A 22,509-nucleotide genomic window follows, 5' to 3' on the forward strand; every position below is an offset into this window, starting at 1 on the left:
TAAACATCAAGCAACTATATGGTCCACCCACTCCTGGGTGTGTAGCCCACAGCACCGAGAACGGGAGTTCAGACAAAGACTTGCACAGGAATGTTCATAGCCTCACAATTCACAATAGCCAAAAAGCTGGAAACAACCCAAATACTCACCAACAAAATCAGGACAGTCTCCTACATACCCACAAAATCATCATCATGCCTAAAAACTGTAATAATTCCCTCACATCATCTAGTTTTTAGTCCATATTCAAAAATCCTCAATACAGCAAGAAAGTCTCAGTTGTGTCTTTTTTTTTTTAAACCAGGCGCCAATCTAAATTCACAGCTGCAGTTAATTCTTTCTCTTTGGTCCCTGATCTTATTTTGTGGCAACACTGACTTTTACGAAATCCCAGACATGTTGTCTTTTTTTTTTTTTAAAGATTGGCCCTGAGCTAACATCTGTTGCCAATCTTCTTCTTTTTTTTCTTCTTCTCCCAAGAGCCCCCCAGTACCTAGTTGTATATTCTAGTTGAAATTCCTTCTAGTTGTGCTATGTGGGATGCCACCCCAGCATGGCTTGATGAGCGGTGCTGGGTCCATAACCAGGATCCAAACTGGCGAAATCCCTGGGCCCCCGAAGTGGAGCCCGCAAGCCTCGAACTTAACCACTCAGCCACGTTATCTTTTAGAATGATCCACACATGCGATTTGTCGATTGTTGCCCCATGGTGCGATCACCTGTTCTGTCCTCGTATTTCCTGTAACCTGAGGGGTAGATCTGGGGCCTTCACTGGATTCGGTTGCTCACTGTGCACACAAACGCTGTGTCCCTCCTAGGACATCATATCTGGTAGTGGGTCCCCCAGTCTCTCTCTGACAGACACCGCATCTGACCACGTGGTTGAGGAGGATCTCTCCATTGTGAGGGGTTTTAACCATGCCATCTGCAGATGCCCCAGCCCCGAGGCAAGAGCCTGATTCCGAAAGAGCTCTCAACCAGTGGTGTAAGCCCCCACTGAAGAGCCTTGCTGGGAGCGATGGTTACTGAGCAGATTGTTACAGGAGCGAATGTTACATTGTTGCATTGTCACGCAACGCTGATTCTCTAATTCTGCATTTATTAGCCGGATTCTTCCAAAGGAGATATTTCTCTCCTTTCTTTTTCTTTCCTCTTTTATTTTCTTTTTGTCTAACATCTTACAAATAATTTTGGATACTCAAATTGTTTTAAATTTGGCCAGTGGAAGCCCCAAGAAGGGAACAAATTTTAAAAGAAGAATGGGTCTCTGAGTCAGCCCCTCTGGGCAAAGGGGTCTCTTCCAGGGGAGCCGGAGGGAACACGTTCAACTGAAACAGAAGAATGGGAAAGCTCTCAGTCACAGGCAGGTCAGCAGGGTTACCCTGAGATGCCGCTTATCAATGGCTCCGTGCCTCCTGCCTCCACTATGTGCACACACACAAGCACACACACACACACACACCAGCTCAGGATAGGACTCAGGTCCACATTCAGGCTGAGAAGGGCCAGAGCAGCTTCCCAGGCAGTGGGCAGGACTGTGGGCTCCCAGACTGGCCTCCCCCAGGACCCGGGGCCAGCGCAGTCCAGGAACCCTTTATCCTGAAGAGTATCTGCCACGTGCCTGCCAGCCCATCGCTCATCTCTCTGCGTGCTCCACGCCCCCTGCCCCCACCCCCCCACCACATGTTCCCGGAAGGGGCTGAGATAAGGGGGGTGAAGCTCTGTCACAGAGATAGCCTTCCATAAACATCTGTCGGTTATGGTGGGGGCTGTTTCTACAAAAGCCTGCCATTTTAGATCTCTGGGGGGAAAAAAATTGTATCCTCTTGCTTGGGTGAGCACCTGGCATGGACAAGACACTGTACCATGCACGGGGCATCCCTCAGAAGGACAGACAGAACCTCTGCCCTCGGCGGTTCTCCGCCTGGCCTGAATATTAGGTTCACCTAGGGGGGCTCAAAACTCCCAGGGCCCGAGCCGGACTGCAGACAGATTTAATCAGACCCTCTCTGGGCGCGGAGATGGTGCTTGCAGAAGCTCCCAGGTGATTCCAATGCAGGGTTGAGCCTCACCTGCTTCGTGGGAGAGGAGAAGAGGGGAAGGGGCCATCACATCCCGGGCAATAGGGAACCCTGGCTGCGGGACCACATCGCACCCCGTCCAGTCTGGGGCGCCGTGAAAGGATGCCTTGGAATGCATCCGAGGATATGGTTTAATAATAAATTCTAGCACAGTGATACCAGCTTGACAAGACAGGAGGGAAATAGGCAAAGAGATACAGACATCCTGCGAACATCATCGTTATTTCCCACTTCCTATTTCATCCACCCACTCATCAGAAATACCTCTGAAAGCCTTGCCTTTTGCAGAACTAACATTTGCAGGACCTGGGAGTGCTGGGTTTGCCTTACACGAGGCTGGAGCGCCATCTAGTGGCCAGAGCAGCCTGGGCCTCCCGCCGCCTCCAAGGTGGGTCCATCTCTCCTGGTTGGTGCAGAGGGGTCCGCAGCCCTGAGGATGCAGCCTGGCACACCAGGGACTCACACCTCACATACTTCATCTACGAGGGAATAATCATATGGAAAACCGTCCAACTTCACTGCATTCAGAAAGTGCAACACACGCAGCCACAAGCTGCCAGGTTTCACCTACGACATTGTCTAAGAAAAAGTGTGAGTGACATCAAGGGAGCAGGCTGTCTCGGCAGCTATTTTTATTTATCCTTTAGCTTTTCTCGAAGATCATCACAGGGAAGAGGCTTGTGAAATCTGCTTTTGTTTAGAAAGATCACAGGAGAAGTTTCTTTCAAGAGAAGCATCAGGAAAGTCTGGATCCGTGGGACACATGGGCTGTTTCCATCTTCCCGGAACAGAAGCTGGATCTGCCAGGGACCCAACTCCCCCCAGCGAGGATAACGCCTGCCAAGGTGTGGTTAGAGCATGGCAGCTCCAGGACTGACACGAGGGAGGGAGCCACGGCCAGATCCTGGAAGGGGAGGCCTCCTCGAGGGGAGCTGTGACCTTGGGTGGGGACAGGCCATGCTGACGTGACCTCACTGAGATGGATCCTGGCCAATGCCTGGTGTCCATGCCCTGGTCCATACCCTGCCAGGGCTCCTCGTCGGCTGAGCTGCACCCAAGTTCCAGGCCCAGGGGCTGGGATGATGTTCCCATGTAGGTTGAACAAAAGCAGAGAGCAAGCCTGGAGGAGAAGACGGAAGGAGCCCCTCGGAACGCTGGAGCACCCTTTTGGTCTGTCAGGAAGTTCAGAGTCAAGGGAAAAGGATGCTATGCATTTGTCCTTCTGTCCATCCTTATAGTCAATGTCCTGGAGCCGCCCTTTTCAGATGGATAAAAGTGTCTTATGATTTAAAATTTCAGATCTGCTTATCAGAGTCCCAGAAGCAAGGATGAAAATCAACACTAACCCCCCAAAAATAGCCTTTGAAATACCTTCACCTTGCCACTAGGGCTCACCTTCCAGAGTGACCATCTGGGCCTCTGTAAAGGCCACAGCAATGAGGTGAATACATGACGTGTCACCAGCAGAGAGATGGCCCATGCCCAGTGTAGTCACAGCCTGCCACATGGGCCTACATCCTGACTTACTCACCATGAGTCCCCCTAGAATATGCGCCATAACAAACCCCACCTTGCCAACTCACCAAAGACCAGATTACAGAAAGCGGTTTAACTTTTGGAGAAAAACGCATAGAGAGTACCACTTATACCTCAGGTCAAAAGTCTGAATCCTCACGCTCACTGGGCACAAGCATCGGGTCATCAAATTTACAGCCAGAAGAGGGCCCCTGGCTGCTCGTTGGCAGATGCTGTCATTCCTGGGGGCCACTCACTGAGATCCGGAGGAGATGGACCCAGCCCCCCACGGCTGCTCCATTTCTTCCAGACACTGCTGCCTCCATCTGGGCCTGCTCCCTCCTCTCCCACCTCCCAGGAGCAGGTGGGCCCGGCCACCAGGCAGCCCCTGCCCAACAGCAGGTGTAAGGTGACTGTCCAGCCACCACAGTGATCCACGACAGTGATCCAAGTATCTTTCTGCTCCTTGTCTCCCTTCTAACCCATTTCATTCCTCTGTAACTGATGGCCAGGCAGCTGAGGGGACAGCAATCCAGGCAGCGGCAGGCCCACGTGGCCCGAGTATCCAGGAATCAATCAGTATGTGGGTGTCTGGGGAGACGGGGCTGACATCCTCTGGGAGCCGTGTGGCACGGGATCCTCTCCTGAATGACTCCTGTCAGCTTTGGGAAGTGGCTGCTCTCCGGGATACCCGCTTCAGGTCACCTCTAGGACTCAGGAACAAGGCAGCATCAAGGGTGAATGAAAATTAGTGCCACCGTCAACACGGAGCAGGCAGCGGCTCACCCTGAGGACCAGCCGGGGCTGGACCTGGGGGCGTCCTGCCCACAGCCCCTCCTGCAGTGGCTGCTCCTAGCGCGCACAGCACTTGGCCTGTCCCGCGGGCCTCTCGTTCAGAGCCAGCCGAGCATCTCTCCGCTGGGTCTGGCCCTCCTTCCTCTCTTCTCTCTGCAGCAGCTCTCGGGCTGTGATCACAGAAGGAGGGTCGTTTGCGGAGGGAAGTCCCCCCACTGCCCAGCACACACCAGGCAGTCCCAGGGACCCGATTGCCAAAAATTTACCCAGAGCCGTGAAACACAGGCCCTTGACTCCCCTGTCCCCCTTCCAGCCCCTAGAGACGTTCTGTTGGGTCCCAGGACCCGGAAAAGAAGACCCGATGGAGCAGGTCCAGTGGTGGGCCCCCACCCCGGCTCCCCTGGGGGCCTGTCACTCACCGACTGCGCTGAAGACCTCGGTCACCTGGTGGTTCAGCCTGGCCGATGTTTCCATGAACAGCAGCCTCTTGCTCTCTGCAAACTCCTTCCCCTCCTGAAGGAAACAGCCACGAAATCCCACGTGATTTGCAAAGTTTCCTACGAACACTGCGGCGCCTTCGTTTTTTTCTTTCTCTTCAAGTGTCCAGTAGCCACTCGTGCCTCACGCTCCCATTTGAGCTTTGGGGGTGCTGTTTTGTTTCCAGCTTTGTGGAGACCTAATTGACCAGCTGTTTGCTGACAGTAAGACTCGAGAAACAGCCGCAGCCTGTGGAGAACCTAGGTCCTCAACTTCTGCTTCTTGGCCTCCAGGACCAGGGAGGAGGGGGTGGACAGGGAGTGCTGGCTGGAAGGGGCTCTTCTGGAGCCCAGCTCCGCCTCAAGGGGCCTCCTCTCCCAGAGGAGTCTGAGAAGGCCAGTGTCCTTGGCTCCCTCCCCCATGAGTCTCAGGCAACTGTGGGCTCTGCCACTCGAGCAAAGAAACCAAGCCAGAGCCGAGGAAACCTGGAGGGAAGGGTCGGAGAGGCCCCTAGGGGCATCCACCAGGACCCTCCCTGGGGTCTCCTCCCTTCCCACACAGGTGAGGCCTTCGTGGAGTGACGGCTGTCACAGAGCAAGGGTGAGTGTGAAAACACCAGGGCTGCCATGTGAGGCGAAGGGGAGAAGGAGCCACAGAAAAGCCAAGGTGGCGCCCACGACTCAGGGGTGAATGAGGACCTGGGGGCCTCCCCTGCAGGCAGCTCCCCTGAGCCTCCCAGACTCCCCAAGAAGGAGGAGCGATGCTCCCATCCTGCATGACACCTGGCCACGCCCACGGCCTCAACAAAAGGTGTCCCCTCCCCCCTCGCCCACCCACCAAGCCCCGCTCCTCCCATTGAGCTTCCACACTCCCCTCTCCCCTACTTCCCATCCCCCACTGCTCCTCCCATCCCCACACCCAGCGACCTGCGGCAGCCCTCGGCCACGGCTCCGTGCTCACCTAGTCTGCAAACCCCCGCCTCCTCCCACTGGCCGCCATTTCCAATGATGGCTCCACCGTGGGCTCCCCAGCACACCTCAAGGACCCACACTGATGCTGCCTCCCTGGGTTCCCTCTGCCCTCCCCCCAAGTTCCTCTGAAATCTTCATCCCACTTCTCTGTCTTCTGCATCCCCCCCAAGGAAGTGGGTCCCTCTCTCCCCTGGGGGAGGCGCCCTCCACCTGGGCCCTGCGTCAGCTCTTCCTCTTGCATCAGCCCCTGGTGTGTCCCTGGGACGTCCCCACCCGACACTTTTCTGCAGCTGCTTACATGGCCCTCGTCTTAAAGGTGGCAGGCAGGGAAGATGCTATTGAAGACAGACCAACCGACAACTGGGGATGCAGCATCCACCCACAGGGAGGGTGTGACCTAACTCAGAGGAGCGAAGGGAAAACCCGCATGGAGGTCCCTCCTGGTTCCTGAGCGGGAAGGGAGACCTGCTGAAGAATTGGACACTTCCAGGGAAGGACAAACTGCCAAAGAGCGCTGAGAGCTGCAGACCTGGCACGGGTGGCACCTCGGGGGCAGGGCTGCAAGGTGGCAGCTTTGGGTGGGAGACGGAGAGCTGAGCTGCTCTGTAGGAGGGAGACACAGGGAGGTGGGTGGGCAGGGTGGGAGGGTGGGGGAAGGGCAGGCCAGGGAGGACGTTGGCAGCAAAAAAGGGGAGAGAACCCAGAGTCTGGGGAGGCTGGGGCCCCAGGGAGAAGGTCAAGTGGAGGAAAGGGCCAACACAGAGTGGTCTCATTTTCTATTTTGTTTGCTGGGCTGGGCTACAATGTCACCCCAGGGCACCCCTCCAGGTAGAGAAACACTGTTTGGTCTATACAATTTTGCTGCTGAGTTGCTGGTGGAATCAAGTAGCTGGTGGCCTGTTGGGTTGGCCTAAGAAGGAGAGATGACGACAGCCACAGAGGCAAAGTTGAGTGAGACGGGGAATTAGGCGATGCTGGATATGGAGTAAAGGGGGCTGGGAGACCCAAGGACCTGCAAGTCCCCAGGGGAGCCCCTGGGCTTCCCGTCCTCTGTGAGATGTGGACATTACTATTTGTATTTTGAAAGACAAAGGGACCTGGTACAGCTCAGAGACCTGGAGACTTCAAGTAGCATATATCTGAGTCACGTGAATGAAACCCAAATATGCCCTTTGCCCCACTAGCTTGGGGATTCCAGGTGGGGTCACTTTAAAAGTTCTCAGGTCCCATGGGCCTCTACTCCCTAAACTGCAGGCCCTCAGTCCTCCCCCTACCAGTTTGTCTCCTTGAGGTCCCCCAGGACGGGGCTCATGGTCACCTCCCTTCTGTGGAATGAGCATATCCAGCGCTCAGATCTGGGCTTGTAGATTCATTCCCCAATAACGGGAATCAGGGCTCCTTGAGAAAATGACTGATTCCAGGGCGGGGGCAGAGAAAAGTACAAGATGAGCCTGGACCAGCTTGGTGAGCCAGCGAGGAAGGAAGAGCTCAAAGAATGACGGGGGCGGGTAGAAAGGACATAAAAGGTCATCGGAGCTGGCTTGAGGGATCTCTCTTGATGGCCAGTGAGTGTTCGTTTCCTGCTTTGATCCTTGTCCTGTGCTTACATAAGAGGGTAACACTTGGGAAAGCGGGGAGAAGGGCATACGGGAACTTTTTGTACTGTTTTTGCAATATTTCCTGTAATTCTGAAATTATTTTAAAAAGAAGTGCCAAAAATTAATTTGAGAAATGCCTGGCTGCAGGTCAGCCTCACCTCTTCCCCAGCCAAGACCCCCTGTGCGATTCTCCCTGGGGCTGGGATGCTGGTGGCGGCAGCACGTTGTCCCCCTGACCACCCAGGCCCTGGCCGTGCTGAGTGGGAGCGCAGGATGAAGAGGCCAGGGTGGTGGCCTGGGGCCCACGGGGTCTACAGCTCAGACCCCAGGGTGGCCTTCCATGTGGTCCAAGCCACAGGGTGTCACTTCTGCAGGCAGGCAGGCTCGGCCCAGGGCGGGGTGCCGGGACAGCAGAGGCAGGGGTTGCCGCTGCCCAAGGCCCCTCGTGCCCCCTGAGCTGGGCAGCCTGCCCAGGCCCCTGTCTCCCTGCTCACCCTTACCTTGCCTCCAGTGCTCGTTCTAGATCACCCATCACTCCCACCCCCAGCTCCCCAAACCCTCCAGGGACGGCTGTTGCCTCCAGAGCCCCCCTTTCCGTAACCCCACATGCCAGGATCTCTGCCTCTGAGCCCAAAGCCTCTCACACGGCCTTCTCCCCCTCCTCCCGGGAGCCCGCCCTGCAGCCCACCTGCCTGTCCCTCTCCTGCCCTTCCTTCCTTTGTCCCCTCCTAAAGTCTTTCCTAAATCCACCCACACACCTCCTACACACACACACACCTCCTACACACTCTTATACACACACCTCCCCCCCACACACACACCTCCTACACTCTCTTATACACACACCTCCTACGCACACACACACCTCCTACACACACACACCTCCTACACACACACACCTCCTACACACACCCTCCTACACACTCTTATACACACACCTCCTACACACACACACACACCTCCTACACTCTCTTATACACACACCTCCCGCACACACACACACCTCTTACACACTCTCTTATACACACACCCCTATACAAACACACACACACCTCCTACACACTCTTATACACACACCTCCTACACACACACACACACCTCCTACACACTCTTATACACACACCTCCCGCACACACACACACCTCTTACACACTCTCTTATACACACACCTCCTACACACACACACCTCCTACACTCTCTTATACACACACCTCCTACGCATGCACACCTTCTACACACTCTTATACACACACCTTCTCCACACACACCCTACACACACACACCCTACACACACACACACCCCTTACACACACACCACCTATATACACACACTCCTACACACCCTCCCATACACACACAAACACCACCCCTACACACACACCTATAAACACACACTCTCTTATACACACACCTCCAATATACACACACACACTCCCATATACATACACCTACACACACACACACACCCTTACACACCCTCCTAGGCACACACCCCACACACACACACACATATCACCTATACACACACAGACACAGACACCTCCTACACTCTCTTATACACACACCTCCTACACACACACACCCCTCCTACACACACACCTCCTACACACTCTTATACACACACCTCCTACACACACACACCTCCTACACTCTCTTATACACACACCTCCCACACACACACACCCCTCCTACACACACACCTCCTACACACTCTTATACACACACCTCCTACACACACACACCCCTCCTACACACACACCTCCTACACACTCTTATACACACACCTCCTACACACACACACCTCCTACGCATGCACACCTTCTACACACTCTTATACACACACCTTCTCCACACACACCCTACACACACACACACCCCTACACACACACACACACCCCTACACACACACACACACCCCTTACACACACACCACCTATATACACACACTCCTACACACCCTCCCATACACACACAAACACCACCCCTACACACACACCTATAAACACACACTCTCCTATACACACACCTCCAATATACACACACACACTCCCATATACATACACCTACACACACACACACACCCTTACACACCCTCCTAGGCACACACCCCCCACACACACACATATCACCTATACACACACAGACACACATACCTCCTACATACACACTCTCTTATACACACACCTCCTCTACACACACACACACACCTCCTACACTCTCTTATACACACACCTCCTCTACACACACACACACCTCCTACACACTCTTATACACACACCTCCTCTACACACACACACACACCTCCTACACACACACCTCCTACACACACACACATACCTCCTACACACTCTCTTATACACACACCTCCCACACACACACACCTCTTACACACTCTCTTATACACACACCTCCTACACACACACACACACCTCCTACACACTCTTATACACACACACACACACACCTCCTACACTCTCTTACACACACACCTCCTACACACACACCTCCTACACACACACACACCTCCTACACACTCTTATACACACACCCCTACACACACACACACACCTCCTACATACACACTCTCTTATACACACACCTCCTACACTCTCTTATACACACACCTCCTACACTCTCTTACACACACACCTCCTCTACACACACTCACACATCTGCACACCCTCCTATACACATGTAAACACCATCTATACACGCACACTTCCTATGCACACACTCCTACACACACACACCCCACTAGATCTCTGGGATTGCACAGACTGTGCACACATCTCTCCATTGCACTTAGTCTTCCATTGGTCATTTTACAGAACTGCAACTTTTTTCATTTTTTAATCCCTTGCTCAGTTCCTAGCATAGAAATTTGGATTTATTCTTTTGCCCCTTCTTCAATAATTCACTGAACACAAAGAAAAAGATCCAAAAACTCACATTTCTTGAAGTGGGATGGAGGGATCCTGGTTTCCTCGTGACCCCCGGGACCTGGCCAGGGCACCTGCCCATTCCCTGCGTGACACCAGGCTGGTCCCCCCTCGGCCAGCTCGCAGGAGGGCAGCCTGCCTGCTGCTCACAGCTCTCCCCACCCTGGACAGCGACCATCTCCGGGTCCGACCCTTCCAGGAACAACCAGAAATCTTTGGCCAAAAGGGAAACTAACATGGGAAGTGCGTGGGAGTGTCTGTCAATGCGTGTGTGTGGGGGGTGCATGTACACACGTGTGTGGGTGTGTGACTGTGTGTGTATGGGTATGGGTGTGTGTGAGCATGAGTATGTGTGTGGTGCATGCATGCACACACATATGTAGGCAGGTTGTGTGGGTGTGCATGCATACACGCAGATGTGTGGGTATGTGGCTGTGTGTGTGTGCATATGTGTATGGGTGGGTGTGATGTGTTCATCTGTGTGGTGTGTGTGCATGGGTGTGCGTGCAAGTGGATGTGTGTGTTTTGGGGTCACTCCCTTCTCCTCTGGGGGGACACATGACCAGTCTCCAGTCCTACCTCAAACGTCACCTCCCGCTCCTCGCCGAGGTCCGTCTTGTTGCCGACCAGCATCACCACAATCTCTCCTGGGTGGAACTCCTTCTCCAGGTCCTTCAGCCACTGCTGAACCATGTCGAAGGAATCCTAAGAAAGAAAAAAACATCAGGCCAGACAAAACACTTGGGCGGTCTCACCAGCTCTCCCAGAGGGAAGAAAGAGCAGGTGTCAATGCCACACTGTGTAAAATGTCTCAAGACCCCATTGACCATACGACAGACCCCCACAGGCTGCTCTGCTCCCCTGAGGAGGCGCAGCCGGATCTTTTTCCTGCTTCGGGTGGCCTGGGCCTCGTGGCACCTCTTTTCCCACTGACAGGGCCCGGGAGGCAGAGGCTGTGGGATGCTCCAGTCAGACCTCCACTCCTGGATGCCCTCAAGGATCCCTCTGTGCAGGAGAGTTTGGGGGAGTGGCTATCACCCCAAACCATGCCCCTAGCTGCAGCACCCTGCAGACCAGGTATCGGGGGCTCCTACCCGGCCCCCCGTGGCCCTTCTCCCCTCCCTGCAGCAAAGCTCACCAGGCTGGTCTGCTTTCAGTGCCGCAGTGGCTGCGCACATTTCACCCACCCTCCCTAATTCCACCACGCTCTGCTTTCCTACCAGAACTCTCTTCTCCTCCTGCTGACCTGCCCCCCTGCCCTAATAGTGCTAATCCCTGCTTTTCCCCCATGTCTTAGCCAGAACCTTCCTGTAGGAAGCCCTTCCACAATGTACCCCCAGCTGGGTTTGGTACCCCTCCCATCAACTCCCACAGAACCCCACCCTTCCCTTCTCCTGCTCCAAGTATCTGCTCACTTGTGTTTACCATCTGCCTGGATGATGCTCTGTGTAGGGACGTGCAGCCAGGGGCCACGTCTGCCCCTTGTCTGTGACACCCTCTCACCAACTCAGCCGCACTCAAGGAATCGTGAGCAACTGATAGTGGTACTCTGTGTGGGATGTTCTGGGAGGACCACAGAGGAACCCAAACCCCACCATGCAGGAGAAGGAGGGGTTGTCAGGGAGGGCTTCCTGGAGGAAGTGACCAACTTTCACTGCAGTGTTCTCTACTGCTTGTTGGGGGTTTACCATAAGCACCAGCACAGACCAGTCCCCTGACACCTTCAGATGACAGCGTCCCTGCGCCTGGGAGGACGCAGGGCAGACGGCTTGCGGAGGAGGGTGGGGACATGCCCGCGGCAAGCCTCACCTTCCTGGTGATGTCATACACCAAAAGCGCAGCATTGGCTCCCCTGAAGTAGAGGTGGCAGACGCTGTGGTATTTCTCCTGGCCGGCCGTGTCCCAGATCTCCAACTTCAGAGACGCAGCACCCAGATCCACCACCTTTGTGAAGAACGCACCTGAAACAGAGCCGGACAGAGCTTCACCCAGAGGCTGGGGCCTTTGTCCACCGCTCAGCCTGGGCCAGCACGAGCCCTGGGCTCAGCCAACTGCTCAGAGGGACCGCCAGCCACAGGCTTCCTGTCGCCCATGGTCAGGGAGGCTGAGAAAAGACCTCCCTGGAAGGTGGTGGCTTCCTGTCCAGCGGAACACCCGTGGATGTTCCTGGGCTTCTAGACGCATCACTGCCATCTCTGCCTCTGTCTTCATGTGGCCTTCCCCTCTGTGTCTCTGCATTCTCTCCTGTTCTTATAAGGACACCAGTGGTCGGATTCGGGGCCCACTCAAAATCCAGGATGACCTCATCTCAATATCCTTAACTAATTACACCTCTAAAGACCCTATTTCCAAATCAGCCTACATTCACAGGCCCTGGCGTTAGGATGCAGATACATCTTCTGGGGGACACGATTCAACCCACTACAGTGGGAGAAGAAGGGATGGGGCTGGGCTGCCGTTTTTAGCACAGAGCAGGCAAGACCATGATTCTCTCTCATGAGAATCTAGGCTGGGATGGCTCCTAAACAGAAGGCCCCACTGGGGTTCTCCGCCTGCACATCTGCATTTTCCTACATGTCCATGAACTTGAAGTCAGGTCAACTTCCCCCCAAAACTCGTACGTTGAGATCCTAACCCCCAAAGTGGTGGTATGAGGAGGTGAGGCCTTTGGGAGATGATTAGAGTAGATGAGGTCGAGGGTGGGGTCTTCAAGATGAGGTCAGTGCCCTTATAAGAAAAGACACAGACTTCCTCTTTCTCTCTCTCTCTTTCTCTGTCTGTGTCTCTGTCTCTCTCACCTACCCCCCCCCCCCCGCCCCCTCTCTTTGCAAGCACAAAGAAGAAGACAGGTGAGTACACAGCGTGATGGCAGCTACCCACAAGCCAAGAGAAGAAGCCTCAGAGGGAAACCTCCCTTGCCAGCATCTTGGTTTTGCACTTCCAGCCTCAGAATGGTGAGAATAAGTCTCTGTTGTTCAAGGCATCCAGTCAGTGGTGTTTTGTCACGGCGGCTGGAACAGACTCTGACACTCGGTCACACAAAGCTGCAGTCTTTATCTCAACAGGAGGACTGATGGCTCCTGGCTCACATGGGGCCACTGTCAGGATGGAACATAAGCCACTTCACGTAACAGGTGCTGCATCAGGACTGACGATGACGTGAGTTTGAAGGCCGTGCACGGGTGTTGGACAAAGGTCCATCAGCTGCGTGAACTTTGTCCGCTTGCTTAAACCTGCTACATCTCAGTTTCCTCCTCTTTACCCGGAGCCAGTGGTGCTCTCTTCCCGGGGCGGTTGTCAAACCCATTAGAAAAGAGGAAGCACGGAGTCTGGGACATGAGGCTTCTGTCCCTCTGCCGCCCTCTCTCTGCTCTCCTGACTCACCGTCCAGGAACATCAACCTGTTGTCCACATCCTCTGTCTGTTTTCCATCCTGTCGAGTCACGTTTCTGAGTTTGGTCTCGGCTGGATCCTAGAAATTGTCACTGCCAGGTGACACATGGACGTAAAACTCAGGTTTGCCTCCTCCATTTAGCAATCTTAGCTTCTGATGTTTTCCTTTTCCACTTTGAAAATGGTGGCTGGTGGTTGACTTTAAATGGATGTAAAATCCCCCCAAATGTCCAAGGAGTGCAGGGTTCTCAGCTCAAGCACTGACGAGACGCGAGTGACCGCATATTTACAGATGGCAGAAACTTGTCCTTCTCAGAGAGAAACACGAGACCCTCAGGTGGCCCTGGAAGGGTCTCCGAAGCAATCTTCCACCCCCGGCCCCATGGACTCCTTGGCTCCAACCCGGAAAAAGAGCCCACATTTGTTATCTTCCTTCTTCAGGACGCCACAGACCATGTTTTGACATCTTCCCAGCTAATGCCAAAAATCGGTCAAAAACCAAACTTCCAAGAAATCCAGACAGACTTGGAGATTTTGCCTGAAATCATATTGGCAACAAGGTGGGGTGTGGGGGCCGGATCAGGCCAAGAACCAGGAATTTTTCACATTTCTAGAATACGCTGTTGGAGATAACACATGGGCACAATTTTATCGGACTATCGTCTGAACTGGGACCACCTGGCCTCCATTTTATAGAGTGGCCCCCATCACGACACAAAGCAGGCCTCCTTCCTTTCCTGATCCCATCGCAGACCTCAGCACAGGTGCCCCAGTGACGGGGGGACACTTCCTGCCCTCGTTCCAGCCTCTGAACTACGGAGAGCTCAGCTCTGTTCTCTCTCCGGGGGCTTCTGGCAGCTGGAGTGCTTCCCACTTGGAGAGCTGAATAAACCCCTAGTGGGCAATGAATGACGTAAGAATTAACTGGGGCTGCTCTCCAGCTTCTGTTTTATTGCCCCAAATTAAAAAGTGTCTCTACTCAAGGTTAACATGATAAAAGTGGTTTTGCTTTTTTACCTTTTAAGTTAGAGAAACTGCTGATTCTGCTCATTTAGGCCCTCTTTGTAGGATTCGTCTTTTCTGTAAAAGTTATAAGCCGATCGCTGGTTGAAGGGAATACGAAACGGATAACTTCTTCTTGGGGCCTCAGCAAAGTTCAGTTTCGAAGGGACGTGAGATGTGGCCAGGCTGACTGTGACAGTGCCTTTTCCTTCCCACGCCAGGCCCAGTGGGTCCAGGATTCGTTTTGGCTTCTGCTAGTAAATATGCACATGAGCACTAGATGTCACTGTCCCTCCAAAAGATGTCACCAACAAAGTGCGGGCACAGGGAAATGGGCCAGAAGTCCTGTCTTGTAGCCAGTTGGGATTCAAGGATGTGGGGTCTGTGGGAGCCCAGGGGCCTTCAGGGCTCTTGGTGGTCCAAGTCCCCTGCCCACAGTGGTCACTCTTTGGAGCTGCCCACCTACCCTGCCAGGTCCCCTCCTGTGGCAGGACTGGAAGCCATGGTGGCTGGGAGTGGTGGGAGTTGCAGGGTTTTTCTGGTCTCCTCCCAGCAGGCCAAGCCCCCAGGAGGCTGTGCCCACCTGGGATGCTCACTCTGGCTCTGCTTCTGGTTCGTGAGTCCGTCTGTCACAGTTAGGGCTCCAGATCCGGCTTCCTCCACATGGACGGGGTCTTGCCTGGGGATGGCTGGAACACTGTCCGGGTCCGTGCCCAGTGCTAATGTAACTCTCCACTGCGGGGCCACCCCACACGCTCACCAACAGATCCAGACCCTCTGGAGGGAGCCCAGGGATCTATCGTCCTCCTGAAGGCTGGAGTATCTTGAATCTGGCCTGCCCCGAGGTGGCACCACATGGACATACCAGGCCCCATCCCACCCCAGCCCTCAGGTGTGTGGGGCGGTTGTTGGCAGAAGGGGGGCAACACACAAGGACTGTGACGACGTTAAATTGTCACACGCCACCCCAAGATGTGCCTCTTTGGCTTGAGGATTATTTTGGGCTGGTTACTTTAAAGAAACTGCAGGCAGGAGAGAAGCTCTGAAAACCAAGTAGAAGTTACCCTTAGTAAGAGACATTTACATTTGTAGGGGAAATCTCCATCTATAAAGATATCACCCTCTCTGTACCAGGAAGAGGGAGATGACCTTGTCTCTAGAAACTCTTATCAATGTGGAAGGCAAGGACTTAAATCTGCATGATAACCTGACTCTTGTTTACTGTGCTTTTTCTGGTCATCTCCCATAACTGACTCCCCACCCCCAATGTCCTCCTTTGTCTTTAGCTGAAGATGATATTTAAGATGAGAACCTCTGCCATTTTGGCAAGTTACTCAGCTTTCCTGAGTGTCTCCCATGTATACATGTTACAAAGCTTTGTTTAATTTTCTCCTGTTATTCTGTCTCATGTCAGTTAAATGTGTAGCCCAGCCAGAAGGACCCAGAGGGTAGAGGAAATGTCTTCCTCCCCTGCAGTAATGCACAGCTCAAGATGCCCTCAAGTCAGTCTTCCAGGAGGGCCCACCGTAGGAAAGTGGTCCCATCCCATTTCAGAGATAAAAACATCGAGATGAGAGAAGAAGCCACTTGCCCGTGGCCTCTGTCCTCCATTCGTTGGCTCATATTTACTGAGAGTTTCCTGCAGGCCGGGTGCTTGCACACACAGCCTCCTCTGTTTCCCAGCTCCCCCACGAGGAGGAGGTGCACACCCCCATCCCACGCGGAGGCCTTGCTCCCCCGCTCACCCCCACAGTGAACAAGAGCGTGTTCTCTTGATAAAGCCAAGGGCGTACGTGAAACAAAGAAACAGAAGTGTCTGCCTTCAGAGGGGTTTTGGACAACACAGACTGCCTTCACATAAATTAAAGGAATGATCATGTTCCATTTCCTCATCAGAAAAGCGGAAATATCCACTTTTATAAAAAACATAATAATTGCAATAGAAAAATAATTAATAAAATAACATAATACTAATAAATATCATGTCATTGACAAGAGATTTTCACATAGTAAGGTATATGGGTAGCTATTCGGGCTCAAAACTGATTTGGCTTGAACTTATGGCCCATCAAACATACGCTGTACACCTGCTTAACCACTAAAGTAAGGAGTCACCCTCTCAAGGTAAGAAGGCATGCTTTCCCTCCCACATCCTATTGGTAACACCCAGATTACTCCCTTGCCTGACATCATGGTCAAGTTGACCTAAATTTGCAACTAAACACCTTGTTGAAACTTTGACAAAAATGTGTCCTGAGTGTGTTTAATGTATGTTCTTTGTTCTAAAAAGATATAAGACTGCACTGAAACCCATGCTTCTCCGGAACGCTTTCTAAGTCCTTCCCAGGTTATAATCCTCACTCTGGCTCATAGTAAACTCCACGTATTTCTCTTATCTATAGACTGGCTATTGGTTATTTTGTGTCGACTTTATAATAAGTGAAATAAGTAATATTATTTTTTTACTTATTTCTGTAATGATGCTAAGAATACCCACTCCAAAGGTTGTAATCATGTCCCAGGTAAGCGTGGGGTGTAGACCCTGGGATGTAAGCGGCGGAGGCCGTCCCTCCCACAGGGGATTCAGCTCCTAGAAGCAGAGGAGGGCTCATCCCCTCTGCGTCCCCAACGCTCAGCACAGTTGCCGGCACACACAGTAGGCACTGGGTACATCAGTGCTGGCCGCAAGGGCTGTGGCTGATGGAACAAAGAAGAATTGCTGCCCTCAGCCTGAGGCCTGGGGCCACATCTAATGTAATCGGTTGCCTTTGCCACCATACCCTCCCTTCCCAGTCCCAGCCACCAGAGAGGGGAAAAGGCACCAGCCCCAGGGCAGAGGCAGAGCCAGCCTGTGGAGCAGGTTTGGAGAGATGATAAGCCTGGGCCTGGGGGAGGGGGCCCAGGAGGGCAGAGGACCAGGAGAGGAGAGGGCACACCCAGACCTGCTCCCCCAGCAAAGACCCCCCCATCCAACTTGGGCCCAGGTCTGTCCATCCTCTTGACCCCCATGCAGCCCCTAAAGAGAGTGCCGGCAACTTGGGCAGCCTGGGGAGGGGACGCCTGGCCCCTGACTTGCTGGAATGGAAGGACCCAGCCGGGGGGGGGGGGGGGTGGCGGGGCCTTGCCCCCCGCCTTCCATGAGCTGCAGCAACTGGGAAGAGCTAAGCCCGCAGGCTTCTTGCTCGGGAAAGCGAGCAAACTTGTCTGAGCTTCCCTTTCCCCTGCTCTGTGAATACACAACGCCAGCACTGTCCCCCCGGCTCAGCATGGCGCTGGGCATCTGGGCCCCCTCCCGCCCCCAAGGTGGGCCCAGCACGTGCGGACGTGCAGGTCGATTAGGCTGAGCTAAATGAGTCTCCACATCACCCTCTCTGGCCTCTCCTCTCCCAGGAGCCCACTGGTGGCCGCCCACCACCTCTTGGGTGCCGGCTCTCTCTCACAGACTCAGTTAGAACAAGAATCCCAGACTTTTTTGGTAAAGGGCCCTATAGCAAATATTTCAGTCTTCAAGGGACATACCATGACTGTGGTGACCACTTACAGAGAGAAAGCAGCCGATGAGGATATGCAAATGCCGGGAGTGGCTGTGTTCCCACTAAACAGGCAGAAACAGGCAGGGCCCTGTGAGCCATAGCTTCTCCTCCCACATCTTGTTGTAAGACCAACCCTGACCGAGCCGCCTGGTCTGGTACCTGCCATCTCTCTCCATCATCTTGGATCCCAGTCAGCCGGGTACATACCCAGTGCACAGCCCTCGATACCCCAGCCTGGCCAGGCCCCCTTCTGTGGTCTCTGCTCTCAACTGAAGCCCCCTGAGGCCAGACTCAGGACTTTGCTGCGTTTTTCTTTTGCTTTCGTTTTTGTTTCGGCTTGAGCAGGATTCTCCCCAAGCTAACATCTGTGCCAGTCTTCCTCCATGTTGTATGTGGGACGCCCCCACAGCACGGCTGACGAGTGGTGTAGGTCCACACCTGGGATCTGAACCCGCAAAACCCTGGCCACCAAAGCGGAGAGTGCAGAACTTTAACCGCTCGGCCGCCAGGCGGCCCCTTCTGTTTTGGTTTTTTAAGCCCAGTCCGATAGTGTGGGTGAGTGGTGTCGATCTTCCTGAGGATGGAGAAGGTTACACTGTGCCCCTCTCAGCCAGACTGAATCCTTTGTCTTCACTAGCTCTCCCTGAGTTCCCGTCCTGGAGCCAGCCCCTCACCCCTCCTTCTGCCTCTTCCGCCACCAGTTCTGGGGGCCTGACCCTGACAGATCCCCTCGGCCCCCTGTATCCCTCGGGGTTCTTAGGAACCATCTTCCTGAGAAGATCGAGGATCCCAAGTAGCATTTTGTGTTGTTTCTATGTCTGATGTGTCTGTTTAGCTTGTTATAGAATCCTCTACACCTGACACAGGCCTAGGACAGAGGCCATGCCCAGCAGACGCTTGCTAAATGAGTGAGCGAATGAATGAATGAGTGAAAGAATGAATGAGTGAGTGAATGAATGAATGAATGAGTGAGTGAGTGAGTGAATGAGTGAATAAATGAATGCGTGAGTAAATGAATGAATGAGTGAAAGAATGAATGAGTGAGTGAGTGAATGAATGAGTGGACTCAGGGAAACTAAAGGCTTATCAGTAGCAGAGTCCAAATTTGAAACAGAAGCTCTGACTCCAAGTGAGGTGTCTTTCCACCATGCCGGTTGCCTCCCAGAAGGATTGGCATAAAAATGGCTTAGGTTTCTGTATTTCAGGTGGGAAACGGGATTTTCACCCCCAGGCAGGATGTGGAGGCTGACAGCCCAGCAGATGCTCCGAAGACCTCTGAGAGCCATGCCGTGTCAGCCCCTTTAAGAAGCGCAGTGAGCGGGTCTGCCCCTCCCACCACCACCCCTTCCTCTGCCCCCCTCAACCCCTACCAGGCTGGTAAACTGAGGCCAGGCAGAAAGGGAGCTGCTCTTAGATAAACAATCCAGGAAAGTGGTGTCAGCAGGAGGGCGACCGGGCAGGGTGAGATGCAGCTGGTCTAAGTGGCTGAGTGGCAGAGCCTGGGGGGCCTTAGGGGCTTGCCCTCCCATGGGCATAATCCCTCACACACCCAACCCTTCTGGGGCCAGCGACCCTGACCCTGAATCAGCACCCCTGAGGACTCCGGCTGAGCTGAAACCTGACCGTGCCGGGTTCTGCATGTTTGCCTGATGCAGATGGACAGAAACCCCTCACTGCACCTGCTGGGCGCAGCCTGATGCTCCAGGAGAGCTGGGAAATTCCCAAGCGGCCTCGTCCCCATGTGCCCCACACATGGTCCACAGCCCCAGCTTCTCAGCTTGGAGATTGACAAAGGGCACCCTGTGCCATCACTTACATCCCACGGTAGGCAGGGTACTCCTGAAGTCATTCTTCACATACCGGAGAGCCAAGCTGGACTTGCCCACAGAGCCACTTCCCAGGAGGACCAGCTTGAACACAAAGGGCTGGCCCGGAGCAGCCCGAGGGCAGGAGGCCCCAGCCACCTGTGCCATGCCCTGCAAAGAGACAGCATTTGAAGGAGGTTGAATGTCTGATGCCAAAGAATCTTAGCAAGTCACCACCAAGGACGCTGTTTCCCTGGTCCAATGCAGTACAGCCTTGAGCGGAACAGAGCACCAAGTCCGAGATGCCTGGGTTGACACCCCGCTCCACTCTGCACCCCATCTTCTCATCTCTAGAGCGGGGTGAACAATAGCTGCATGGTAGGGCTGTTGTGAGGAATGATGCTGTGTAGGCTTGGAAAGTGTGTCAATGGTGCCCAGCAGGGGCCACAGCATAATTAACGCTGCACACTCTGACAAATAATGATTGCGTGCTACTTGTCACATTGGCTTATTGTCCTCATTCCACTAATTCTCACTGTTTAAAAATCTATTACTTATTCCACAAAGTATCTGAAGCACCTGGCAGATAAAATGCTCTCTCAGGTTTTGGTTTATGGATTAAAGTCAGTGTTTCAAACAAAATACCAAAAAAAGGTTGATGTTCCAGAAACAACTATCTAAAAAAACTTGGTGTTTCAAGGATCTCAAAACATTTTACCCCTTCTCATTGTATCTAAAGTCTCAAAACCCACAGTGATAAGCCCTGGAGAAAAATAGCTCTGTGATCAAAACAAATTTGGGCAAACCCTGCATATTTTTTCATTATAGACAATTTCAGGCACATACCACAACAGAGAGAATGGAGGTCATTCCGATGGACCTCATGCATCCGTCATCCATTTCCACAATAATCTGCTGTGGCCAACATTCTTTCCCCACAAGACAGAAACCCACACCCCCAAACCCTACCCCCATCAAAGGTTACTTTGAAGCAAATCCCAGACACCCTATTGTTTCATCTGCAAATCCCAATATATATACATATATTCTTTTTTTCTTTGCAATTTATTTCTCAAAGAAGTCAGATCGTCCTGCAGTTTGGGCAAGTAGATTTTGTTGATTGCATCCATGTGTTGTCACTGAATATGTTCCTGTGAACTTTGCATTTTCTATAGCCTGGTGGCTCAGCACAGGAATCTGCTCAGACACAGGCTATCTTTCAGCAAGTGTGCTTCGTGAACGTGGTGTGCATTTCCCCAGGAGCTGAATACTGTCCAGTGGGCTCTTTGCGATGTTAGTGGTCATTGAAGACCACTCCTTGCTTGACTATTTCATTAGGGGGCTGCAAAACAGTGGCATCCTAAGGTTTTCACTTTGCGTTAGTTTATTATCTAGACTGCTTCTAGAGAGAGAAACTTCCCCTAAAAAATATCCAAACCCACCACGGGGAAAGCCAGTCCTATGAGCAGAGTCTCCTCTCCCTCCTCGAGAGGGTGGCCCCTCAAGGGTTGGGTGGGAAGGGAGGAAGCGAATGGATTTGGAAGAGCAGCCGCAGCCAGCTCTGGTCTGCCCTGTGGGCACAAGAGGAAAAGAAGCAAGTTTGGGATCAAAGTCTCCAAACAAACAGGACTGAGGACTAGACACCAACGAGACTGTTCCAAACAGAAAGTGACTGGAGAGCGACAAGGTCTGGCAGAGAAGGGCTCCCGGGCTCTTCCACTCCTTGGGGAAAAGGGGTGCAACTCAGCAGAGCTGGTGGTTGTTGGAAAGTGTGTCTGGAGCCCCGTCTTATACCGGAGACCCTCGAGTTTTGCCATCAACTATGACGCTTAGTGGTGGCAGTGGACGTGTTGCAGAGAAGGAATAGGAAGACAAAGTTTTAAATTTTCCACCCATGTTTTTTTAAAGCTGCTCAGGTTATTTCATGATCTGCCAAGGCTGAGAACCAACGCTGCTGTGATTTTATCTGTTTTCTTCAGGGCTGGGAAAAGCGCCTCTCACATAGTAGGTGCTTAATAAATACCTGAGGGATGAACGAATGAAGTGAAACACGGGGTACTGTGGAAACACAGAGGAAGGGCAAATGACCCACCAAAAATCAGTGTTTCAGGGGCCAGCCCGGTGGTGTAGGAGTTAAGTAGTTAAGTTCACATGCTTTGCTTCAGCAGCCAAGGGTTCAAGGGTTCGGATCCCGGGCACAGACCCACACACCTCATCAAGTCATGGCGGCATCCAACATAAAATAGAGGAAGACCAGTACAGATGTTAATTCAGAGACAGTCTTCCTGAAGCAAAAAGAGGAAGATTGGCAGTAGACATTAGCTCAGGGCCAATCTTTCTCACAAAAAAAAAAAATCAGTGTTTTCAAATATTTGCCCCAACAGAGGACAATTTCTTGGA

General features: G+C 53.1%; 1 protein-coding gene across 3 annotated transcripts in view; it reads right to left on the reverse strand.

Moving 5' to 3' along the window:
* Nucleotides 1-2,698: 2,698 nt before the first annotated feature.
* The window catches only part of RAB17 (RAB17, member RAS oncogene family), a 36,716-nt gene continuing 16,905 nt past the window's right edge, over nt 2,699-22,509 (reverse strand). For all 3 annotated transcript variants that reach the window (XM_023642653.2, XM_070269571.1, XM_005610741.4), the window contains exons 2-6: nt 20,121-20,280; nt 12,186-12,337; nt 10,956-11,081; nt 4,811-4,904; nt 2,699-4,561 (exon numbers count right to left, since the gene is read on the reverse strand). In XM_023642653.2, the coding sequence (XP_023498421.1) occupies nt 4,449-4,561; nt 4,811-4,904; nt 10,956-11,081; nt 12,186-12,337; nt 20,121-20,277 (642 nt within the window). In that variant the 5' untranslated portion in view covers nt 20,278-20,280 and the 3' untranslated portion in view covers nt 2,699-4,448. The remainder of the gene's footprint in view (nt 4,562-4,810; nt 4,905-10,955; nt 11,082-12,185; nt 12,338-20,120; nt 20,281-22,509) is intronic.

The sequence above is a fragment of the Equus caballus genome, chromosome 6, assembly GCF_041296265.1.
Source record: "Equus caballus isolate H_3958 breed thoroughbred chromosome 6, TB-T2T, whole genome shotgun sequence".
NCBI lineage: Eukaryota > Metazoa > Chordata > Mammalia > Perissodactyla > Equidae > Equus > Equus caballus.